Genomic DNA, 25,516 nt, shown 5'->3' with positions numbered 1-25,516 from the left:
TATGTTCTCTGACTTGCTGGTTTCTTTTGATTAATGTCTTTTATTGCTTGCATAGGGAATTGTTCCCAACCCCAAGGTCGTGAACGTGTTCAATAGATATCGCCTAGAAGCCTCAGTATTCCACCTTTATGACTATAATCCGTCTAATCTGCTGTTTGTGTTTACAATACACCAGGAGTCAAGGTGTTTTCCAGATAACAACCAATTCATCTAGCACCACTGCTCAAAAGGCTCTTCTCTCTCAGTCACACCCCACACCCACACCCACTTTTGTTTATATCTGGTGCTCATACATGGTTAGGTCAGTTTCTAGACCATTCTCTCCCACCAATGTGGTTTAATGGTTGCAAACATGAAATTATCAATCAAGAATAAAAGTGGGCTGGGCGGTGGTGGTGTAGGCCTCTAATCCCAGCACTCAGGAGGCAGAGGCAGGCGATGTCTGGACGCAAGGATCAGTGGCAGGCGTGCAGCGTGCATGTGCAAAGGTTTGTTCTGGAATTTAAAGATGGGAGACAGGCATGGTGGTTCATGCCCTTAATCCCAGCACTTGGGAGGCAGAGGTAGGTGGATCTCTGTGAGTTCAAGGCCAGCTTAGTCTACAGAGAAAGTTCCAGGACAGCCAGAGCTACACAGAGAAACCCTGTCTTGAAAAACAAAACAGACAAAAGAAGAAGAAAAAGACTAAAAGTGGGATGCAATAAAGACAGCCATGTGGGGGAGGGCATCTCCTGAATTTGTTAAAAGCCTTGTCAAATTATTTAACTTTCTAAGATAATGCACATTTAACTTTGGCAAACGTAATGCAACTTTTTAATAACTTCAAAAAGAAAAAACGGAAGTAGCTGCTCCTTCAAACAAACTCGATTTTCTGACTCACTTCCAATTCTGTGGATTTGTCACCTGTAAAATTGGTGATTTTGTGAGCTGACATAGACTGTGAGTACAAAACTCCTCGGAAACTACAGTTATTTAGTAACTCACAGCCCCAAAGTTATGAATTCATAGTAGGGAATCACGGTCCTGGGCCGGTGGCCCATTCCAGCACTCACATCTTCTCTGTCCCAGGTGGTGACCAATCCTTGGGGCTTTGGATCAGACTTTGCTGAGTCACACCCCAGTTTTGTGGCCTTGGGCACTTTCCCAAACCTTTGTGGCTCTCGGTTTCCCAGTCACGCAACTGAAGCACCTCTCTTGAGAAGCTAGGTCCTTTGCGTGGGTCTGTATCTAAGGAATCGCAGCTCCTGACTACACGCGGGGTGTCGTCCGCTCACCCAGCCCGGGAGAAATTAGCAGAGCCCTGGAGGCCCGGAGCATCCGCGGTCACTATGGTAACCTCAGACGCCTCGCGTTCCAGAGCAGCCGGTGGCGGAGTTGGGAGGCCTGGTGGCCCTGGGCAGCGGAGACCCCAGTGGCATGAGGCGGCAGGAGGCGCTGGTGGTGACGGCAGGGACAGCAGCGGAGGCGGGCCGCGACGGGGAACAGCCGAGGCCCACAGGGCTGGGGTGCAGGGCTCGTATAGAGCCCGGAGGCCCCCAAGAGCCCCGCCAACAATGTAAGTTAAGCTCCAGCCTCAGACCATGGCCATGGGGTCGTGGGGCCATGGGGGACCAGTGACAACAAGGCTGGGGACCCCAGGGTGGAACTGGGTGGAGCCCTGAAGATTTCCAGGGAAGGGGTGGAGAGCTGCTGTTTGGCAAAGACAGAGATAAAGACACTGGCAGAAAGCACCCCATCCTCTGGTGCGGGAGCCTCCAGATGCTCTGGCTAATCTCCAGGGAGGCAATCAAGGAGGGGTGGGGGGTGTGTGTGTGTGTGTGTGTGTGTGTGTGTGTGTGTGTGTGTGTGTGTGAATGACTGGCTGTCTGGCCAGTGAGCTCCAGGGATCAGTATGCCACCCTACCAGGCTTCTCTTACTATAAAACATAAGCAGTTATACTAGCCCACAGGTAACTGTGAGAAAAAAACAAACAAACAAGTAAGATACCTAGGTGCATTTAAAAAAAAAATCAGTATCAACCGTTGTTAGATGTCAACAAGTCTGGCAAACTTCACCCAAAACAAAGCCCAGAGCTACCCAGTTTTCAGCAGTCCTGCCCCCTCCCCCATTGTCCCGCACATGACAGCTTGTTGACCAATCAATGAAGCCGATGAGGCAGTGTGTGGACTTCTCTCTTTTTTTTCTTTCCTGTCTCCAGCCGCTCTCCCTCTCTCCTGCCCTTCCTTTTTCTTAACTGAGGAAGGACTCTCCCTCACTAGCTTTTTATCAATCAATTTTCAAGGCTCCACAAATCTCCTGCAGTTTCCTCCGGGGATCCATCCCCCCCCCCCCCCCCCCCCCCCCCCAGTCTGGCAAGAGACCTGCATTCTGACCAGGCAGCTCTTCTCTCTGTGATCCCGTAGACTTTGCCTCCTTCCTTGCCCAGTCACTCCCTGTGAAGGTCATGATTCTTCAGAGAAAGTCTAAAACAGGCTAAAGTAACATGCTGCCTTCTACTCACATGACCCCTAACCTTTAGGAAACAAGAGTGAGGATCTAAACGTGTCTGGCCGTACTTTTTCTCAGTCTGAGGTGTGTCTGAGTCCCCACCATCAGAAGTGGCCGGTCTGCACTCAGGACAAGTACACTCCTGCTCTCTGTTGCTTAACCCAGAACAAGAGATGCCTGCCATATCTTTGTGAGATTAGCATCAAATCTTAAATAGTAAAGAATTTGCTTGAGTTCTCTAGGGCTCCTTGAATTGTGACAGGAAGCCATGTTTACAGCGGTGTGGTGCTAGTCTACCTGAACATACCTCTGCTGTCCGTCTCTTATGCCAAGCTCGGTTCTAATATTCCAATGGGTGGAACAGAAAGACTTCTGCCTCTAAGTATTGATGGCTGGTTTTCAAAGACATCAAGCCATCAGTTACACAATAATTGTACACAACTATGCAAACGAAACAACAATAAACGAAACAAGAGAGAAAAGAAGGGCTCCTAGGCAAAAAAAAAAAAAAAAAAAAAAAAAAAGACGGTTCTAGGTTGCAGAACAGGGAATCTTCCCCAGGAACTGATATGCTGTAAAGCTGACACTTAAAATGTGAGTGGCAGTTCCTTAGGCAAAAAGTCAGGAGAGAGGCTGGTCGGGCAGAGGCGACATGCAGAGGTGGGATCTGATAGAAGGGCTGGCGAGGGGGACTGAGCACGGAGAAGCCAACAGTGAGTGGAGTCTGCAGACACCCCAGGCCAGGAAGCACACGGCGCTTTTGTCCTCCGAGGGTTCTGCTCTCTGAGGAGATTGGAAAGAAGACAGCACGGCACTGGGAGCAGATGCCAGTCCTGGGCAGGGACAGCTGTGAGAGGTGGGGCTAGCCTCGGAGGCCAGGGAGAAGTCCTGAACCTTAATCTATGGTTAGTCTCCATGGGTTTAATCGCTTGTTTATTTTAAGATTCACTGTATCATTTCTGTGTGTGTGTGTGTGTGTGTGTGTGTGTGTGTGTGTGTGTGTGTGTGTGGTCACAGTGTCCAGAAGAGGGTGTTGGATAATCTGGAGCTGGAGTTCCAGACTGCTTTGAGCCACTCTGTGGGTGTCAGAAATAGAATTCCAGTTCTCTGCAGGAGCAGCAAACAGTTGTAATCTTTTAAAATGGAAGCTAGGACTGCTGAGGTGAGGCTGAAGGGGGGTCGGGAGGTGAGGCTGGGGATGCTGGGGAGGCTGAGGGAAGGCTGGGGAGGCTGGGGATGCTGGGGAGGCTGAGGGAAGGCTGGGGATGCTGGGGAGGCTGAGGGAAGGCTGGGGAGGCTGGGGAGGCTGGGGATGCTGGGGAGGCTGAGGGAAGACTGGGGATGCTAGGGAGGCTGAGGGAAGGCTGGGGAGGCTGGGGATGCTGGGGAGGCTGAGGAGGCTGGGGACGCTGAGGGGAGGCTGAGGGGAAGCTGAGGAGGCTGGGGAGGCTGAGGGGAGGCTGGGGATGCTGGGGGAGCTGAGGGAAGGCTGGGGAGGCTGGGGATGCTGGGGAGGCTGAGGGAAGGCTGGGGATGCTGGGGAGGCTGAGGGAAGGCTGGGGATGCTGGGGATGCTGGGGAGGCTGAGGGAAGGCTGGGGAGGCTGGGGAGGCTGGGGAGGCTGGGGAGGCTGGCCTAAGCACTTGCTATGCAGGTGTGAGGACCTGAGTTCAAACCTCAAGAGCACGTAAAGCCAGACACAGAAGCATCTATCTGTAATTTCAGTGGTGAGATGGGAAGCTAGTACAGGAGATTTCCTGGAAGTTTCCAGAACACATAGCCTAGCACGTGTAGTGGCAAGTAACAAAGAGACAAGAGACCTGTCTCAGACAATTTGGAAGAAGTAGACTGAAATCTGAGTGCCCTCTCATTTCCACATACACACTGGAGCATACACACACACACACACACACACACACACACACACTCACCTGGAGTGTAAAATCCAGGCACAGATCTGGATTTTACCTTACTCTTTACTCTGTCCTCATCCCCAAGGAAAATGTCAGGAACAAAGTAGGTCTTTAATCAGAAGTCATTGCTGGGCATGGTGGTACATGCCTGTAATCTCAACACCAGGAGGCTGAGGCAAGATGGTCTTAGGTTCTACAGCAGGCTGGGAAACACAGGAGGACCAGTCACAAAACAAAGCCAACAACAAGCCCTGGACCCCTCCTTAATGATAAGTGAAAGTTCACGAAGGTAATGAGAACATTTTGTATATTTCTTCATCATACCTGAGAGAGAATCCTGAAGCTTACCCCACACACTCAGGAATTACACAAAAGTATGAAGTCCTCCAAACCAGAAGTTGTGATGAAAGAGATCATCCAAGCCGGGCGGTGGTGGCCCACGCCTTTAATCCCAGCACTTGTGAGGCAGAGCCAGGTGGATTTCTGTGAGTTCAAGCTCAGCCTGGTCTACAGAGCGAGATCCAGAACAGGCACCAAAACTACACAGAGAAACCCTGTCTCAGAGAGAGAGAGAGAGAGAGAGAGAGAGAGAGAGAGAGGGAGGGAGGGAGGGAGGGAGGGAGGGAGGGAGGGAGGGAGGGAGGGGGGAGGGAGGGAGGGAGGGAGGGAGGGAGGGAGGGGGGGAGGGAGGGAGGGAGGGAGGGAGGGAGGGAGGGAGGGAGGGAGAGAGGTCATCCCAAGAGAGAGCCTGCAATGCAAGCTGTCTATTTCTAAGGGATGAGAGGCTGTTTTTTAAAAAGCTATTCATATAGGAGTAATGGCTAAAAGGCTGGGTAAAGCTGATGATAAGCCAATTGTGAATACCTTTCCAGGGAAGACATTTCTATACTGCGAGCCCCATAAAAGAATCAAGGAGGTTTTGGAGGAAGAACTTTCTATCAAGAGGGATGAATGCCATGTAAAAAGCCCACCTGCAGGTAAGCCACAAGGAAGTGTGTTTGCTAAATGGATATGAGTTTGTCTATTTGATGGCAGCGTGGTTATTTTATTCCTGATGAAATGATAACCATCAGGAGAAGTCAGTTCCTGGGAAATCTTAGCTTTTTTTTTTTTTTTTTGCCTATGTCCAAATCTACACGTAGAGGAAAATGAAGTAGATTTTCAATGTATGTTTTTCTGTCCATACTTGTGAATGGTGTTCTTTCTATTTAATAGTAAGTAGAATGTTTCACATGCTTGGGACACACAGTAACATTTTCAGATTATCAATATAGATTTGCTCAATGGCAGGGGTTCCCAAATGTTACATTGTATTGGTTACCTGGGAGTTCGTTAAAAGCAGCTTCCTGGACCGATGCCTAGACTACCAAGTTCCCAGATGGTCCAGTGCTCCTCATGCAGAGACCCTCCCCGCCAACACTGTTCCAGCAGACTGTGAGCCTCCGAACTAGGTCAAATCACCCATGGATCATTTTAGAAATACACAGTTCATGAGTCACTGATACCTCTCAGGATAGGTCATGTGATGCCCCTACTCCCTTACAGACATCATTCTGAGATGACAGGCCCCTCATGACCATGATTCCTTTTCAGCAACTGATCATTTGGAGAGTACTTTCTGGCTTTCAAATAATCAGGGTTTCATTACAATGTTCACAGGGTCCTGAATTTGCCAGAGGAAATACCTAGGTCAGTAAGATGGCTAATGGGGTAAGGTACCTGCTGTGAAAGAAAGCCTGTTGACCTTGGAAGTTCAATCCTTGGAACCCACAACCCCTAAATTCCCTTCACGTTACTGGTGTACAATACCCTGACAAAAGAAACTTCAGTAGAGAAAGCTTATGTAACTCACAGTTCTGCGTCACAGTTCACGGCAAGGACGTTGAGGCAGGAACTTGAAGCAGCTAGATACATCCATAGTCAAGAGCAGAGAGAGAGAAAACGCATGTGTGCACACCCACTACTCAGCTTGCCCTCTGTAATTTAGTCTAGGACTCCAAGCCCAGGGGATGATGCTACCCATTGTGTGGCTGGGTCTTTGCATGTCAATTAGCATAATCAAGACAGTCCCCACCAACATGCCCACAGGTCAACCTGATTTTGACAATCTCTCATTGAGAGTCTTCTAGGTGATTCTAGGTTATGTAAAGTTGGAAATTAGAGCTAATCATCACAACATATAAAGGTGGGAAGAGAGAATCAACTCCGTAAAGTTGTCCTGTGCTCTCCACATGCATGCTAAAGCACATACATTCCTTCACACACACCATCACACATACATACTAATAAAAAGTAAAATAAATGGAGGAACCATAAACCTCAGACTCCAGTGTTCAGAGAACTGGCCATATTCTGGGGTGGACTGTTCTGGGAATGTGGGGCCCAGTCCCCTTAAGAGTTTCTGACAACCTCAAGGTGTATCATCTAGACTCCAGCCCACTTTGTGTTTCTAAGGAGTCATGGTGTTTACTTTTGGGACTTACTGTATTGCCAGTGACACAGAGCATCTTCAAGAAGAGCTTTAAATCTACTCTAATGCTGTGAATAGATGTAGAATGACCTACCGAGCATACGTGCACTATGTTCTTGGTGATTAAGCAACTTTTTCCAAGTAATTATTCAGCTTTGTTGTTTTTAAGGACCACATAGAAGCTATTTGCCTTACATAACATATTTGACATTCTCTGAGGAGGAAACAAATGTTGTATCATTCTTACTGAGTGCATTTGACTATGAGACAGCGTAAGAGAATAGGAAATAAATATTCATTTTTCTAAGTATTTTCAAATATTCAATTAGCATGCAGCTATCCAGGCTGCATTTTTATAGCATCCACCAGAGGGCGCACAAAGGTACTCTTTTGCCTAGAAAACTTTCCAAGTGTTTTAAAGGGCTAGTCCAGAATAAGGAACTAGTACCCAGAGAGGGTGACAAACTCCTCCTGCCTAGGAGCAGTGTGGGCAGCCCCTAACTAGCCACCAGACCTTCTAGCAGAGTGTGCGGGGACAGACTGGTCTTTGAATACCTGATGACAGCTGTAGCTTCTCACACATCATCACTGACAGGCCAGATTCTGCATCCAGCTTTCAAGTATGTGGTAGTAGCTATGTGCAGATGCTACCAGTGAGTGCACGTGGCAGGCTGCCTCCGTGTCTTAGTCATCCTTTGTCCCTCCTCTTCCCTGTTGTAAGTACACTTTGGTCCCCATGAGTTTGCAAACATTTTCAGACTGCAAGTAACCTTTGAAGACCAAAGACTGTGACTCCTCCAGCACATTCATATTCCCAGCGGCATCTGGCACAGACGTCTACTCCTTTTTTCCCTTTGAAAGCCTCAACGTGGCCTCGAGCCCACCAAGCCCCATTCCCCGGCTCTGCTCCTATCTCTCTTCCACCTTTTCTCCCTAACTTCTCTGCCTCCACTTGGCCTCTAAAATATGGATAATTCAGCCCCCTCCCTGCTTTTTCGAGACAGGGTCTCTCTGTGTAGCCCTGGCTGTCCTGGAACTCTCTGTGTAGCCCAGGCTGGCCTCAAACTCCACTGTGGTCTCCTCAGTCTGTTCTCGACACAGAAACCAGATGGTCTAGAAGATGAATCATGTCAACCACACTCAAACTTCTACAGTGTCTTTTCACCATTTAAGATTAAATTCTGGTACTTGGGAGGTAGAGGAATTGAAGGTCGTCTTTGGCTATATCACAAGTTCAAGGCCAACCTGGACTACAGAATATCCATCTCAAAAAAACAGAAACAGGCAAACACTAGAGTAAGTCACATTCTCCTGCTCGGGGGCCCTGAAAGACTTTCGGGTTGCCCCAAATTATGCAGTAAGTGGCAGAATCACACTCTAAATTCAAGTCTGTCCCAAACCCATTGACTTTCTACTCGGGATGGTGTCTGGTGACACACAGCCATGACCAGTGGGGTTTGGGCCACTCCTCACTGACTAAGAGTTTAATGTGCCTGATGCTTCTTCCCCAGGGTCTGTGACTCTAAGCTGTCCTGGCTTTCTCCCTGGAACACCTGTTTTTGATGTTGTTCCTTAAGAACTCTTGGTACCCCCCCCCCTTCGCCCAACATTCGGGTTTTCCAGGATGATATCCACCATCTTCTAGTCTTGTCCCATTCACTCTCCCGGAGTCCCTCCACTGTGTCACTCTCCCGGAGTCCCTCCACTGTGTCACTCTCCCGGAGTCCCTCCACTGTGTCACTCTCCTGGAGTCCCTCCACTGTGGCCTTACTAGGACACTCTTGACATATGTGTCTCTAGGCAGACTCTCTCCTCGGTGGCCCTTAAGCACTCAGATCAGCATGTCTAGGACAAAACTCCTCCCACCTGACCCCACCACACCTGGCCAGCTTACTCCTCCTCTGCATCAGTATCCACTAAGTGACAGGGCCACTCCAAAATCCCCTCCCTCTGCAGGCAGCAACAGCCTACATCTAATAAGGCTTAGTTTGGATCAAGATCTCAAACCATTGGCCATATGCCAAGTTCATCCTTCAAATATTCTATTTTCTCTATAGTATAAACTTTATCAGAACCAGTTGTCAGCATTAAAAAGTCAGGCCCATGCCTGTAATCTAAATACTTGAGTGGAAACAGGGATAAGCAGGGGTTCAAAGTCATCTTGGCTACACAGAGCTTGAGGCCAGCTTGGGTTATATTAGACCTTGTCTTAAAGAACCAGAAAAGGTGGGCTGGAGAGATGGCTCAGCAGTTAAGAGCACTGGCTGCTCTCCCAGAGGACCCTGATTCAATTCCCAGTACCTACATTGTGGCTCACGACTGTCTGTGATTCCAGTTCCAGGGAATCTGTCACCCTCACAGACATACATGCATGTAAAATATCAATGCATATAAAATAAAAATAAATAATTATTTTTTAAAAAAAATGAAAGAAGAATCAGAACCAGCAAAGGGGCTGGGATACAACTCAGTTGTAGAGCACTTGCCTAGAATGCACAAGGTGCTGGGTTTGATCCCCTCCCCCCAAAGTCCTGTAGATTCGTGTATCTACAGTGTATAAGGGGTTCGTTCCATACCAGCGGGCAGGTCAAGATCCTGGGAATCACTGAGCAGAAATCAAATCTCGTGAAGTTTTCCTTCCCCTGGTCAAATCTCTGAACATGTTTACACAGGGAAATATGGGAGATATGGCTCAAAACCGGCCTTTCAAGTCCTCTCTGTTTATCACTCAGTCCTCACACAGCCAAAAGGATCAAAAACATATTTTTAAAGATAAGTTTAACTTCCCTGTGAGATCAACCTGAGACAATGGCTAGATTCTCTAGGGGGTGGGGAAAGCATGTGTTGTTTTATAATTTTTATTATATTTTATTTCACTACTTAAAATTTTTATCTTTTTTAATTATTAAAATTTTTAAATTTATTTTACATATCAACCACAATATTTCTCCTCCCTCCTCTCCTCCCATTCCCTCCCCCACCTCCTTTCTACCCCTCCCTCCACTCCTTGGAAAGGGTAAGGCCTCCCATGGGAGTCAATAAAGCATGGCATATCAAGTTGAGGCAGGACTAAGTTCCTCCCCGATGAATCAAGGCTGAGCAAGGCATCCCACCATAGAGAATAGGTTCCAAAAAGCCAGCTCATGTGCCAGGGACAGATCCTGGTCCCCCTGCTAAGGACCCCACAAACAGACCAAGATACACAACTGTCACCCACATGCAGAGGACCTAGGTCGGTCCCATGCAGGCTCCCTAGCTGTTGGTCTAGAGTCCATGTGCTCCCACAAGCTTGGGTCACCTCTCTCTATGGGTTTCCCCATCATGATCTTGACCCCCCCCCCTTGCTCATATAATCCCTCCTCCCTCTCTTCAACTGGACTCTTGGAGCTCGGCCCAGTGCTTGGCTGTGGATCTCTGCATCTGCTTCCATCAGTTACTGGAGAAGGTTCTATGATGACAATTAGGGTAGTCACTAATCCAATTACAGGAGAAGGCCAGTTCAGGCACCCTCTCCACTATTGCTAGGAGTCTTAGCTGGGTCATCCTTGTGGATTCCTGGGATTTTCCCTGGCACAGGTTTCTCCCTAACACCATAATGACCCCTTTTGTCAAGTTATTTCTTTCATTGCTCTCCCTCTCTGTCCCTCTCCCAACTCTACCATCCCCATCCCTCATGTTCTCATCCCCCATCCCCTCTTCTCTACTGCCCACCCCCAGTTTACCCAGGAGATCGCATCTATTTCCCCTTCCCAGGGCGATCCATGTGTCCTTCTTTGGGTCCTCCTTGTTAGCTAGCTTCTCTGAGGTTGTGGATTGTAGCCTGGTCATCCCTTGCTTTACATCTAATATTCACTTATGAGTGGGTACATGCCATGTTTTTTCTTTCGGATCTGGATTACCTCACTCAGGATGATTTTTTTCCCCTAGTTCCATACATTTGCCTGCAAATTTCATGATGTCCTTGTTTTTCTCTGCCGAGAAGTACTCCATTGTGTAAATGTACCACATTTTCTTTATCCATTCTTTGGTAGAGGGGCATCTAGGTTGTTTCCAGGTTCTGGCTATTACGAATATGCTGCTATGAACATAGTTGAGCAAATGTCCTTGTGGTATGATGTTTTATAATTTTTAAATTTAGAATAAAAATCCATAGAAAAAGGTCTCTGGATAGAAATGATCCAAGGACACGAGGAGAGAAAAGAATCTAGAAGGTTCTAGGACAGAATCTGCGTCTTTTGTGCCTGCTGCTCTCTTCCCTTCCTAGACAGGTATGCCAGCTCTGAGGCCTTTTGGCTCTGTCCCTGCCTTGTCCTCCGGCTACCTTCTTAAAGCTGCATGCCTGGAACACAGAGAGGTCGCTTCCCCCAAAGGGCAGCTGCCTCTAAGGCTTCAGCTCTTCTCCTGTTCCACATGGATACCTCACCTCTGGTAACTTCTTCACCCAAACACTACATCAAATAAACAGTGTTGTTAATAGTTTTTCTATCAGCCTCCATCTCTGAAGCAATAATCACTTGTGCACAACTGTATTTGACTTGGAGGTTTTTAATACTTCTTAGCATCTTCTTGTGTATTTTAAGTGTTTTCTGTTCACTTATAACCTTTAGCACTCCAGTAAGTGCATCAGAAGGAGCAGAGCCAAAGAAGGCTGATGCAACACCTCATATCCAATTCAACGTGGCTGGTCTGCCAAACCCTGCCTCAGAGCCTGAACTGCTTTCTACCGAAATAGGGCAAATCTGTAGCTATTATTGATCTCTCACAGGCTGTCTTCGCCTGCTTTTGGGAGCAGTGGCTGGGAGAAGCCTTTCCTCTCTCTAGACAGGACAGAAGAGGAAATGAGCTTGAGCAGGAGAGGAGATTTAGGTTAGATACGAGGAACCCTTTCGGTTTTGTAAGATCGTGACAGAAAGAGATTGTGAAGTCTTCCTTTAAGGACCTAGAAAAAGGACGGCACTCATCTCGGCAGGCAGCTTTAGCTACTGCCCTGGTGTAGCACTCAGTTTGGCAAGCCCTCTGAGCGGCAGCTCTGGAGATAGAGTCAGAGGCCACCCCTGGACAGTGAAGTCACTGTCCTCGTGAAGATGATAGCAACCTTTTATTGAACACAAAGCACTCTATATCCATCTCATCCCCATCTGAGAAGAGCCTTCCGAGGTGGTATTATTCTCCTTGTTTCAAGTCTAAGGAAGCAGACACAGGGTTTAAACAGTTTGTGCAGGGCTCCCGGCTGGTGAGGGAGAACTGGGCCTGAAGCCCCACTCTGCTCTGAGCCCAGAGACTGCACTCCTTCCTAGGCATTACTTACTGTGCAATCTTTTAGGGAGACACCAAGTGTCGTGGGAGTATCAGTGAGATCGCTGTGGACGGGGAGCCCTGGGTCTGTGGAGAATATTCAGCAATACAATTTACATGCTCAAAGTCAGAACAAGAAGTCAGCAGCTAACCTGAGCTCACTACCTCAGTCAGCGTCGGCTGCGCTTTTCTCTGTGGTTAAATTGTCCTAGAGAGGAAAGCAACCTGAGGAGGCAAGGATTACTTCAGCTCATTACTCTCAGGTCACACTTCATCAGTTAGGGAAGTCAAGGCAGGATAATGCAGAGGCTGTGGAGGGATATTGCTTCTGGCTCACTCTGTGCTTTCTCATATACCCCAGGGCCACCTGCTCAAGTTTGACACCACCTACAGTGAGCTGGGCCCTCCCTCATCTATCATCCATCAAGAAAATGCCCCCACAGGCTTGCCCATACGCCCGTCTAGTGGTGGAATTGCTCAGTGAGGTTCCTCTCCCCCAGTGACCCTAGCTTGTGTCGCACTGACATAAAACTAGCCAGCACAGAAGTTAAAGAAATACATAAACAGATGATTTTAGGATACGGAGGGGATTCAAGTACAAAGCGTTAGCACACAGCATTAGTAATGCTTAGACATGTGCTAACGTGCAGACACCCTTTTCAGGATTCCAGATCTGACATTTGCCGGGTGACAGTACAGACACCATTTCCCAGGTGTTCAGCACCGTAACAGCAGGAGCCAGTGAGTTGTAGATTTTTCATGGGGACTTTAAGCCACACCTGGCTCACGGCTTTTAGGAGATTTCCTCAGTCTTGTGAATGGTTTTCTTATTTGTGGAACTATTTCCACTTATTGAGGGAATTAAATTAGAATCAGCTATGGAAAACTGAATAATATACAGAATTTATTTTATTTATTCTTGATTCTTTTGTTTTGCAATATGTTAGTGTATTGACTTGCCATGTCTTTGTGGAGACTCAAATGTAACAGCATATAGTGGTTTAATTCCATGCAGTAATAGTTGGATGCATGAAACATGTTAAAGAATAAATAGATGAGAAAAGCCTAGGGTGGCTTGATTAATTAAGTCAAATATACCTCTTTGACTTAATTAGTTGAAAGGAAAGTACTTTTGAAACACTTTGTCCTGGGAAGAGAATGCACTACTCACTGTCATTGTCTTGTTTTTAAAATGTTCACAGTGGCCCTGGATGGAATTTGGAGCATTAAAAGGAATCTCCCTGTGGGAGGCATGATACCAGGACAGCAGAGCAGAAACAGTTCACTCCCACAAGCCAAGTACTATTCAAGGCATGGAGGGCTGAGAAGTAAGACCCCTGTTCCCTTGACTCCCACAGGCGCCCTGGGGGGACTGCTCAGCTTGCAAACAAGTGGCACACCACGAAGACCCTCAGCCCAAAGCCAGCCTCCCTGCCTTGCTTCTGTCAGGTCACATTTTACTTATCTGCTTTGTCAACCTGGGACTCACGCAGTTCGGCTAAGAAGCACACCTCTACAGACAGCAGAGAAGTTCATATCTAGACTTACACATCTGACTCTTTTCTTTAGTTCTTATGCACAAGAGTTTCTTGTACACAGCCAGGCTCTAAGGGAGGCATCATGGGCATCCCTTTCTTCTGAACGTGATGAAAGGGAGATGAGGGAATTAAGGAGGGACTGGGCAAGTCTTTCGGCCAGGCGAAAGTTTCACCTCACTCAAGGTACGTGGGTCACCTGCATAGTGCACTCTTCAGAAGACATAAGCTTAGACAGAAGCATTCCTCACTCCTTATTGTCACAGTGTCTATTTGTCACAACATCTGTAGCAGAATATGGAAAGGAGACAGGGGTCTTGACATGGGAGCAACGTGCAGATAGTGTAGGGACACATGGCTGGTACATGAGTCTTGAGTCTTGCACATCAGTCTACAACTGGGAGGTGACCCTGGGTGGAAAAATAACAGCACACAGAAGCCAAGCATGGGTATCCTTTCTTTCTTTCTTTCTTTTTAAAGATATTTTAGTTATAAGTGTGTGTGTGTGTGTGTGTGTGTGTGTGTGTGTGTGTGTCTGTCTGTCTGTCTGTCTGTGTGTGTCTCTGTGTGTCTGTGTTTGCTAAGTGCCCACAGAGGTCAGAGGTCAGAAACAGGATTAGATCTTTGGGAGCTTGAGTTAAAGTCATTTTATGATGTAGATGTTGGGATCCACCCTCCAGTCCTCAGTTAGAGCAGTGCATGTTCTTAATAGAATATGTGTTCTTTGTTTTCTTTTTTTTGTTGTTGTTTGTTTTTTTTTTTTTTTTTTTTTTTTTTTTTTTTTGGTTTTTCGAGACAGGGTTTCTCTGTGTAGCTTTGCGCCTTTCCTGGGACTCACTTGGTAGCCCAGGCTGGCCTGGAACTCACAGAGATCCGCCTGGCTCTGCCTCCCGAGTGCTGGGATTAAAGGCGTGCGCCACCACCGCCCGGCTTGTTGTTTGTTTTTTAAAGACATGATTTCTCTGTGTAACTTTGGAGCCTGTTCTAGAACTCACTCTGTAGACCAGGCCGACCTTGAACTCACAGAGATCCGCCTGCCTCTGCCTTCCAAGTTCTGGGATCAAAGGCGTGTGCCACCACCGCCTGGCAGAATATGCATTCTTAACCGCGATATGAATCATCTCAACAAATGCTATAAACACTATTGTTTCCGATTCTTAACATGTTATTTTATTTAAGCATTACACCAACCGTAAGGAATAGACAGAATCCACTTTTCAGATGAGGATATTGAGGCACAGAAAGGCTGAAGAATTTAACCGGTGCTACTTAGCTATTGAGAGGAAGTCCTTGCTTTGAATCCAGGAAGCCCATCTCCAGGGCCCATGCCATCAACCATGAGGTGCTCCTGTGCCCAGAGCCCAGAAACTGGGATATCTACTGACCCTAAGTGACATGTGGGCACAACACAAGTACCACAAAAGAGAAGGCCGGCGTGGGTTTGTGGGATATGGATAATGCAGCTCCTGAGAACTAAGACATAAGATTGAAGGACAGAATAAAACAAGACTCAGCCACAGAGCATGGGGTGGCAATAATAAAGCAGTTGCCATTATTTACCACATGCGAGGCAGGACAGCAAGCATTTTACATAGTTGCATAGCCCACATGATCAAAAGCTGAGGATGATATGCTCCATCTTCCAGGCAAGAGAATTTGGTGACAGAAAGGACATGATCCCTGTTCTGAGAGAGAGTGTAGTAGAAATTACCAGCCTAAGCCCCTCTGGCTTCCAAGACTGTGCCATAACCCACTGGCCAGCTGGTCACTGGACAATACGGTGGAGCCATCAAGTCACATAGCTGTGGTTAACCAGGCACAAATGCCAGGGTTGTGGCAAGGCAGCATTAGAATCTGAGAGGTGAGTACATTTACAACCCACAGAGAAATCAGTGATTTTAGTAAACCTGATTTAACCTGTAATCCCTGGAACTCACTGGCCAGGCTGCCCAGCCAAATCAATGAGCTCCAGGTTCAGGGAGAGACCCTGTCTCAAAGAATAAGGTGGGGACAATCCAGAAACACTGACACTGACCCCTGGCCTCCATTGTCACATGTACATGTGTGTACACACAGTCTCATGCATACCTCCTCCCCCCCAGTGTGTGTGTGTGTGTGTGTGTGTGTGTGTGTGTGTGTGTGTGTGTGTGTGTGTGATCAAGATAGTGTGACTCTCCCAAGTTTACAGTCATGGCTATTCAGCTAGTCCTGAAGCCTGCCTTAGGGACTCCACAGCATCTGTCTCATCTGTCCACCCTCATCACATCCCAGGGTTTGTTCACCTGCTCTCATCACTTGCTTAGTCTGCACCATGCTACCAAACCAAAACAGAAAGGAAGTCATTTAGCCACTGCTAAGCCTGAACATGCCCATGAATTACATGGGTTCCTTATGACAACTCGATTATGCTTCAAGTCAGGCGGGGGTCCCTCCCAGGCGATTTCAAGACAGCACCTGAGTAATGCTGACACTGCCCAGAACCATGCTCCAGCAGAGGGGCTCAGTGGCCGGACTGTGGCTCAGAACGCAGCACGTGGCTTTCATGATCTGCTCTGCATGTGGGCCACCGTGAGGATGGTGGTGCAGTCTAAACTCTTGGGTTCAATCTAACAAAACTTGGGTTGAAACAGGGTTAAAGATCATCTCCCCAAATAAAACACTTTTGCTGACATATTCTTTTTCTCACTCTAGGATAAGATGGACACATCCTTCCACAGAGATGGAACTTTCGTTCTAACGTCCAAAGACAGAAAGAAACTCAAGCTTGTTTCTCAATCTCAGATGTATGGAAACAAGTTTTTTAGTCTGTAATACCAATATATAAATCAGTCCAAGCCACAAAATACTATTGGGGAAATGTGCTAAGAAAAACATACTTGTTTTTAGTTTTCACAGTTGGGATGTATTAAGCTTCTGTTCAGCTTATTCTATTAAATGTATCAAACAAAGGCACAGCTCTTCATTTCAAATTAAACATTATAAAATCGAAACTCTACTTGTAGTGCAATGGGCTAATCCATTTCCTGTTTGGTATGGTGGTGGTCCAGACATGGGTGACCCAGAGCAGAATGCACAGTAGTGAATGACAAATGAAAGAGCTTTGGTTCAAAGACAGTTATTTTCTTACAGCTCAGTAGAGTTCGTTGTTTCTCTAGAATTTGCTTACTAAGTGGTGAGGAGCCAGGCTATCTATCTATCTATTACATTACGTGAATAGATTATATATATATATATATATAATCTTATGAGTTTGAAAAGAGGTTAACGAGAGGAGAAAAACCCTTTCACCCATTTCACAGACAGAGCCACATGGTATGGAAAAATTGGAAGATAAAGAAACGTAAAGGAGGGCAGGAGAGACGGCTCCACCATTGAGAGCATTTGCTGTTCTCACAGAGACTCCAACACTCACACAGTGAATCTTAACTGTCATTCCAGTTCTAAGGAACCTGACACCCTCTTCTAGCCTCTGTGGCCACTACAAGCATGTGATACATAAACATACATGCAGACATAACATCTACACACATAAAGTAAAAATAAATCTAAAAAAATTTTAAAGTGTAAGCTGGGCGATGGTGATGCATGTCTTCAATCCCAGAAAAAAAGATTGCCTACCTGGGAATGTAGCTTGGTGGGTAGAGTCCTGGTCTTGCATACCTGAAGCCATGGTTCTGTGGTAAACATTGGGTGTTCAGCGCTTGAGAGGCGGAGGCAGGAGGATCAGAGTTAAAGATCATCCTTGACTACACAGTGAGTTTGAGGCCTGTGTGAGCTACATGGGATTAACCCAAACAACAACAACAACAACAGAAATACAAAGGAAAAAACATGAGCTTTAGAGTCATGAGCAGCACACTGCGACGTTCTACCCCTCTTCCTCTACGCTTATTTTGGTACTTGTTTGACATCATGCTGTAGAGCAGTGATTCTCAACCTGTGGGTCATGACCCCTGTGGGGCCAAATGACCCTTTCACAGAGGTCACACACCAGATATCCCACATATCAGATACCTATTTTTGATTCATAACAGTAGCAAATTTACAGTTATGAAGTAGCAATAAAAATAATTTTATGGTTCAAAGTCACCACAACAGGAGGAACTGTATTAAAGGGCCATTAGGAGGGTTGAAAACCACTAGAGTATATGCATTTATTATTCTGTTTAATGGAACAATGTTTAACTTCCAATTCATTTATGCATTATAAATAATTACACAAAAATGTGTATAAAGTTGGATGTGGTTACTCCAGCCTGTAATCTTAGTACTTGGGGGCTAAGGGAGGAGGATTGCCAAGAGTTTGAGGCTGGCTTAGGCTACATGGTGAGTTCTAGGCCAGCCCAGCGACAGAGGGAGAACTCTCAAAACAACAGCACATTGTACTTAATTTACTCATGTGTTGGTCTGTTTGCTAGGAATTTGGGCTTTTCCGGTTTTATACTATAATGTCAGTTGTGATTTATCTGACAGTAAAGAACTCTGTCTCTCTGGAGTTTTCCAGTTTATGCGGCTGTGTTCTCCCCCCAGAACATAGGCTCACTTAAGCCCACTCAGTTCCCATTCTCAAGTCCAGCTCTGCTTCTAATGGATTGAAGTGAACAGCAATTTGCTCTCTGGTCTGCCCTGCCCTTGTTTAGAAGTATCCACAGTGAAACAGTCGGTGTCTTGAGTCAAGATCCAACCTTTTCCAGACTAAATACAGAATTTTCCATTTAGTTAAAGCACCCTGAATGAGGTGTGTGTGTATGACAAGGGGTGGGTGTGGGTGTGTCTGCAGCCACCACCATGTTCTGGAACTCGTCATCACTGTTTACTTAAAAAAACAGCACCGTGAGCCAGAAGTGGAAGTCCAGAGACTGCGTCTTCAAGTGGTCAAGAAACACCAGAAACTGCTGAGAGTTAGGGCAAAGCACCGACTCATCCTACAGGTCTAAAATCACAAGCTCCCAACTTTCTTCCCAGCGATGTCCTTTTCTGTGAGTGTGTGCATGTAGAGAGAAGACACACCGGCTTAGAGTCACCCAGTAGAAATGACACCCTGCTCCTACTTAGGTTCCCAGTGTGACTTTACAAACATGCTCAGAGGTTTCCGTTCTCACTGCTTTACTAATAAACAAGTCCTCCACCCCACACCCTGAATTTCCAGGTTTGCTGCCTGCTCTGATCTGCCTCTAATGCTGGCAAGCACAGAGCTCCAGGCATGGCCTTCTGCTTTCTGTCCTTATTACTCTAGGGCCAGGCTGCTTTTACAGTTAAACACCATACTTATGGTCACTGCCTCATTTCCCAAGCAGATAGATGCACAGGCTTTTGAAAACCAGCATCATTTATAATATCAAGTAACAAAACCACCTCAATATCCAGCACATGGGTGATTTTAAGAATTATGGTTTGATGTAATACTTTGGTGTTGAATTTTAAATAAACATCTCAAAACAGAACATGGGACAGAGAGATGGCTCAGTGGGTAGAGCACATGCTGTGAGAGCTGATGTCCTGTATTTGATCCCTGGAACCTGTACAAAGCAGATGTGGTAGTGAGCATCTGTAGTGCTGGCACTCTCAGGGTGAGGTAGGAGGTGGAGACAGGAGACTGTTCCAGAAGCTTGTGGGCCAGATAGCCTGGAGAACAGAGCAGAGGAGCAGAAATAAGAGACCCTGCCTCAAAGCAAGGCGGAAGAATGCACTCTGGAAGTTGCCCTCTGACGGTCATGTTCTTCCCGGCCCTGCTGAGCCTCTTCAGTTCCCACCAGAGTGTTACCCCAGCACCGGGAATATACCTTCCTCCCAAGGGCTTACCACCCATCTCCCAGTTTAGCCAGAGTACCCACAAGTCACACAGATAAAGATTAGAAGTAAAATCATAAAACCCAAACAAGCTTACTCAGCTCATTTGGACCGAAAGCCTTTGGAAAAGCCGCCTTCAGAGCCTTGCTTTGAAAGGGCTCTGCACTTTGCACTCTGGTTTATGATCTCGCCACCTGCATTTCACAGCTGGAACATTTTTAGAGATGGAAGTTATATGAAGAGGTTTGGGACTTTGTATTCATAAAAATACACATTATACTTTGTAGCTCACACTTTTCCCACGCAGCCATTCATTACGACTATTTCCCTAGGTGATAAATGCTTGCCTTAATTGTGACTTTATATGTTACAATGGTTTCATATATTTTCTGTGTTATATACTGTGTCCTGATATGGCTTTGCCTGTGTAACCATGTAACCCTTCTGTAGGGCCTTCTACCAACGTTTCTAATCTGACATTTTAATTTCCCATCCACTGAGGGGAATCACTTCGGTTTTCTTCAGTTCATACTTTGAAAGGAGTAAGCCAGAAGGACTTTGAGTGAAGACAAACTAATTAGGCTGCAAGGAAACACTGGTCATCACAACAACTCCCAACTCCTTAGTTCTCAGAATGCTACAGGCTGGTTACACACACACACACACACACACACACACAATGTTGCAGGCTGGTTTCTAACACACACAATGCTGCATGCTGGTTTCTAACACACACACACAATGCTTCGGACTGGTTTCTAACACACACACACACACACACACACACACACACACACACACACACATGCACACACACAAAGCTTTGGACTGGTTTCTAACACACACACACACACACACACACACACACACACACACACACACAATGCTACAGGCTGGTTTCTAACACACACACATACACATACACACACATACCCCACAGGGAATTGGAGATCAAATGAATAAACCTGGTGGACACAATGGCACATGAAACAAGCCCATTCATGGAGTGACCAATTTGTCCGGATTCTAGTTCTTTTAAGAATTTAAATAGTAGGCGGGCAGTGGTGGCGCACACCTTTAATCCCAACACGCGGGAGGCAGAGCCAGGCAGATCTCTGTGAGTTTGAGGCCAGCCTGGTCTACACAGTGAGATCCAGGACAGGCACCAAAACTACATAGAGAAACCCTGTCTCAAAAAACCAAAGAAAAAAAAAGAAAGGAAAAAAGAGAGAAAGAGAGAGAGAGAGAGAGAGAGAGAGAGAGAGAGAGAGAGAGAGAGAAAGGAAGGAAGGAAGGAAGGAAGGAAGGAAGGAAGGAAGAAAGAAAAGAAAGAAGGAAGGAAAAAAAGAAAGAAAGAAAGAAAGAAAGAAAGAAAGAAAGAAAGAAAGAAAGAAAGAAAGAAAGAAAGAAAGAAAGAAAGAAAGAAAAAGAATTTAAATAGTCAAACACGGAAGGAGAGAACTGAATATGGCTACCAGGTGCTGGAGCGAGGGTGGACAGGGAGCACAGCTAATCAACAGATATAGGAACTAGGGATCTGACTCAGACAATAAACTGTTGGCTTTGTGAGCACAAGGATCTGAATTCAAATTCTAGGTACCCACATAAGACCTGGGCACCACAGTGCATGTCTGTAACACTAGTGGAGACAGGAGGATCCCGAGGACTCATTAACTAGCCAGTTTAGCTAATCTATGGGTTCTAGGTTCAGTGAGAGACTCTGTCTCAAAGAATAAGGTGGAGAGCAGCCTAGAAAGACACTTGATATGTACCTCTGGTCTCTGCACACTCACACATGTGCACCCGCGCACACACATGCACAGACCACCATCACTATCACCACCAAAACAAAGTTAAAAACTTTCAGATGCAGGACGAGTTAGTTTTGTGGAGCTGTTAAGCATGTATAGCTACAGACAGCATTATTGTCTCACATACTTACAAACCTGTTACAAGTGCATACCTCTTGTTAAATGATCTTACTACAATAAAATAAACTTGGAAAAAAATCACAAGGGACTAAAATTCTGATTCAACCTCATCGTGTGTGGACAGGGTTCATTGGCTGGTGGACTTCCCTGTGTTTTAAAACTGAAGGACTCCTCAGCTGCCTTTATTTTGTCTATTTTAGTTACAGTTCTTGCCTAGAGCACGTGTGTGGCCAAAGAGCTTCCTTCTAATCTATAATTCCTCATTTCATCTCTGTAACTAAAGCAGAGAAAGGATGGCCCTGGCCTCCTGCCTCCCGGATATGAAACTTGCTCCCTTTTAACCTGGATGTTTTGTTTGACCATCTGACAACCCTTGCTGAGAAGGATGTAAAGGAAGCTGAGCACACATTGAGACGGGTGCCTAATAAAATATCTAGCCAGGCACATTGGTAGCCAGCTACTCGGGGGGCTGGGGTGAGAGGATGGCTTGGGCAGCAATAGAAAGACAAGTTCAAACTACAAAACAATATTGATCAATGGGAAGTAACGAAGGAGTCAAGGTAATCGAGGAAGTCAGCCCAGGGGTGGCAGAGTTACTGGAGGCTAAGCCATGCAGTCAACCTTCAGACTCCCATGTGGCATGGCTTCTAATGTCAACCTTTAGACTCCTACATGCCTTTTTTTTCTGAAGCTGTGACTCTGATGAATGGGTGAATGTGACACCATGTCCTGTGAGGGCAGAGATTTCTGTTTGTTTACTTACACCCCATGTGCCTGCCACTAGTCGGCTTATGCATATTTGTAAGCTGAATGTTCAGAAAATGTTTTTCACCCTTGCCGAGGAGCTGTCTGCATTTATTCTGCCATTTTCTGTGCCATACAATAATTAATAGGTCTGTTATCTTGTTTGCTTTATTCCAAGTGCTTGTTGATACCTAAGTGGCCCAGGGCGCTTTTGGAGGAAGGACCACAGGAATGGGTGTGATGGGGCCCAGCCAATCCTCCTATTGTGCTTATTAGCTGCTTGAGAGAGAATTATCCAACTTAGCGGAGGGCATATTGCTCCATTCTCTTCCCTGATGTGTGCTCTGGGTCTGTGGGAGAACTGGAGGTCTGACGGTAAGAGGAGGAGGCTAGCTGAGACCCCAACCCCCATCTACAGATTACCAGGTAGGTGGCTAGCCACCTTGTGGAACAACGCACAGCTGCATTGAGTGGTACATACCACACAGTAAGACCAAGTCAGGTTGGTCTAGAGTCCCGAAACAGAATGTGTGGCAACTCAAGGAGACTTGGGTTGAGGGAACACTGCTGATTAGATTTGGTCAGTCATTATTGTTTTTACTCAATACTTACGAGGCCCACGTGTAGTCTTAGCCATCGCCTTATAGTTCAAAGCCTTTTGCATTATTTGAACACCTGCAGAAATTGAATTACTTAATAATAATAATAATAATACCTCATGAAGTACAAATTAGTAGCAATGCTCACTCATTTATTTGGTGAGTATTCACTAGGCACAAGCCATGTGTGACAGTAACTCATGTACACAGTATCCATGGGTGTTTGTAACATTAAAATACTTTTCTTTTTTATTAAAAATTTCATGACATTACATACTAACTGTTTGGGGAGGTCTAGGAGGCGTGGCTTGTTGGAAAAATATGTCACTGAAGGTGGCTTTGGTGGCACTGTTTGGGGAGGTTCAGAAGGTGTGGCTTGTTGGAGAAGTATGTCACTGAAGGTGGCTTTGGTGGCACTGTTTGGGGAGGTTCAGAAGGTGTGGCTTGTTGGAGAAGTATGTCACTGAAGGTGGCTTTGACAATTTCAAGGCTCTTGCCATTTCCAGTTTTCTCTTTGTTTCACACTTGTGCTTGAAGATGTGAGTGCTCAGCTTTCTCTCCTGCTGTCACACCTATTACTTGATGCCAGGATGACTCTTATCCCTCTGGGACCCTAAGCCCATATAAACCCTTCCTTTTAAAAGTTGCCTTGGTCATAGTGTTTTTTCTGAGCAATAGAAAAGTAATTAATACCCACAGTAATGACAAGCTTCAGAGATATACCCATCTGTTTCCACCAAACTTGACTGACATGAAAGATAAACAACCCTTTGTCCCTTGCCCTGCCGTCACTGAACTTGTGGATATATACACCAGGCATGAACAAGCACAGGCCCACTTTGCTGAGTCCAGGAAGAGTCTCAACCACATCTCTATGTGGTACCTTACCAGGACTCAGGTTCCTCAAGGGAGGCTGGGCTTCAGCTCTCTTCCCAGTCAGAACAACTTTGTTTTGAGTAAGTCTTGCATTCCACATCCCATAACTTTTATAAACGATTGCAAATGACCACTACCTCAGGAAAGAGTTGTGTGGAAGAATGTAGAGGTGAACGATTAGAATGCTTAAAACTGTGCAAATATTTCTGATTTTGCTTCACATTTCCCTATGTTCTTTTTTCCAAACACTCAAAAATCCTTGAAATACCAGTTCAGTTGAGGAAGAGTACAGGTAGAACATGTGTGCATGAACTGATATGCTTAAAACTATAAAGTAAATGCAACAAACTCTTCTATTGGCTAACAGCTTATGGTTAGTGAAATGGTTCATTTGAACAAAAACGAAAAGCACCTGTGTTCATTTTATTTTTCTATCAAGAATTTAATGGGGCAGAGACTAGATGGCTCAGTGGATAAGAGCCGCTACTCAAGTATGCAAAGTTCAGATTGCTATGTAGGATTACAGGACCTATGCAGGGCCAAATAAAGTAGCATGCATCTGTAATCCCAGGATGCATGGTTCAAGATGGTAGGCAGAGGAATCCTGGAAGCCTTACAGGCCTTACAGGTCAGCTGGCCTGATGTATATATGAAGTGGGGAACAAAAGATGTGCTTCAAACAAGGTGGAAAACCTAGGGTTGTCCTTTGACCTCTCATATGCACATCTGCACACACACACACACACACACACACACACACACACACACACCCCACACACTCACATGTGTACACACATACACATCACACACACATATAAGCACACACACACGACTACCACCAACTTCAACAGAGAATATAACAGGGCAGAGGAGAGTAAATTGTGGGTTGACGTTCATCCTAAGCAATTCCTAACGACTTTTAACTAATTGTCCTTCCCATACCTATTCCCCAGTTAGGCAGATAAAAAAGCGCCTGACGTGGAAACAACCTGTTTGCCTTCCCTGCCTCACCTGCTCGCGGGCCCTTCCCCTTTAGGACAGGCACTTAACTTACTAACATAATCACTAACATAAAACTGGACTTTGAACTGCCTCTTTCTCTCTTCAGGAAAGCAACTGTAAGTACATTTCAGAGGTCTTGTCTTCAGTGCCAGAAACCTTACATCCAACCAAAAATGATCAGTGCCTTTGAGAGCAGCCTGGTTCTCCTAGAGTTTAGGGACAGACTGAGGCCATCAGAACATATTCTGAGGCTTCCACAGGAAATACCACTTTTCTCTGGTAAGTAATACTAAGGCAGACTTAGGAAGAACTGGCGTGGTCTTAGTTCAAATGATCTCCCGATGGGGCATGGTGGCATATACCTGTAACCCCAGCACTTGGAAGTGGAGGCAGGACAATCAGCTTTGGCTGCCCAATGAATTGAGGCCAGCCTGGGCTCCATGGGACCCTGACCCAAAATACAAAACAAAAACAGACAGAAAAGTCAAATGACCAATTTCCACGGAAGGAGAACAAAAGAATTTGTTTGAATTTAGGAATTACAGTTGTGCTGACTCCTTTCCCATGGATCCTGGTCCTATATGAAACTGGAGGAAGACAGGCAGCCTTTGCATATTGTGAACTGATTCCTTCCACTTGACTGTTGGCCCATGAGTTATGGTGAGTCTCTCTATAGAAACCCCAGCATCCAAAAAGCCCTTCCTCTTTAACTGACCGGGCTGTCATCTTCATGCAGACAATTGAAAGCTGACTACCCCGAGCAGTGTTCTGTGAAAACCCGGAGACTTCTAACTGTACAAACTGAGCCTTGTTACTGAATTGGGACGATTCCCAAGGAGATTGAGAGCTCATTTAGACCAGCCTCTTCATCTT

The 25,516-nt window shown here is 46.0% G+C and overlaps 1 protein-coding gene across 1 annotated transcript; it reads left to right on the top strand.

Annotated features, from left to right (window-relative positions):
* The first annotated feature begins 1,171 nt into the window (after positions 1-1,171).
* Positions 1,172-16,696, top strand: CUNH11orf97 (chromosome unknown C11orf97 homolog). The gene is made up of 4 exons (XM_052752484.1): positions 1,172-1,555; positions 5,274-5,378; positions 13,369-13,494; positions 16,393-16,696. Exons 1-4 carry the CDS (start codon positions 1,417-1,419, stop codon positions 16,395-16,397), a joined length of 375 nt encoding a protein of 124 aa, XP_052608444.1. The 5' UTR covers positions 1,172-1,416; the 3' UTR covers positions 16,398-16,696.
* Positions 16,697-25,516: the final 8,820 nt, after the last annotated feature.

Source organism: Peromyscus californicus, unplaced genomic scaffold (assembly GCF_007827085.1).
Source record: "Peromyscus californicus insignis strain IS unplaced genomic scaffold, ASM782708v3 Scaffold_11__1_contigs__length_118956290, whole genome shotgun sequence".
Classification (NCBI taxonomy): Eukaryota; Metazoa; Chordata; class Mammalia; order Rodentia; family Cricetidae; genus Peromyscus; species Peromyscus californicus.
This window is presented reverse-complemented; position numbering and strand designations above follow the sequence as displayed.

Excerpts from the sequence above, each read along its gene's own strand:
- CUNH11orf97 (XM_052752484.1), top strand. The coding sequence starts at position 1,417 with ATGAGGCGGCAGGAGGCGCTGGTGGTGACGGCAGGGACAGCAGCGGAG. Across the intron at positions 1,556-5,273 it reads CCAAGAGCCCCGCCAACAAT|GGAAGACATTTCTATACTGC; the intron begins GTAAGTTAAGCT and ends ATACCTTTCCAG. Across the intron at positions 5,379-13,368 it reads TGTAAAAAGCCCACCTGCAG|TGGCCCTGGATGGAATTTGG; the intron begins GTAAGCCACAAG and ends AAATGTTCACAG.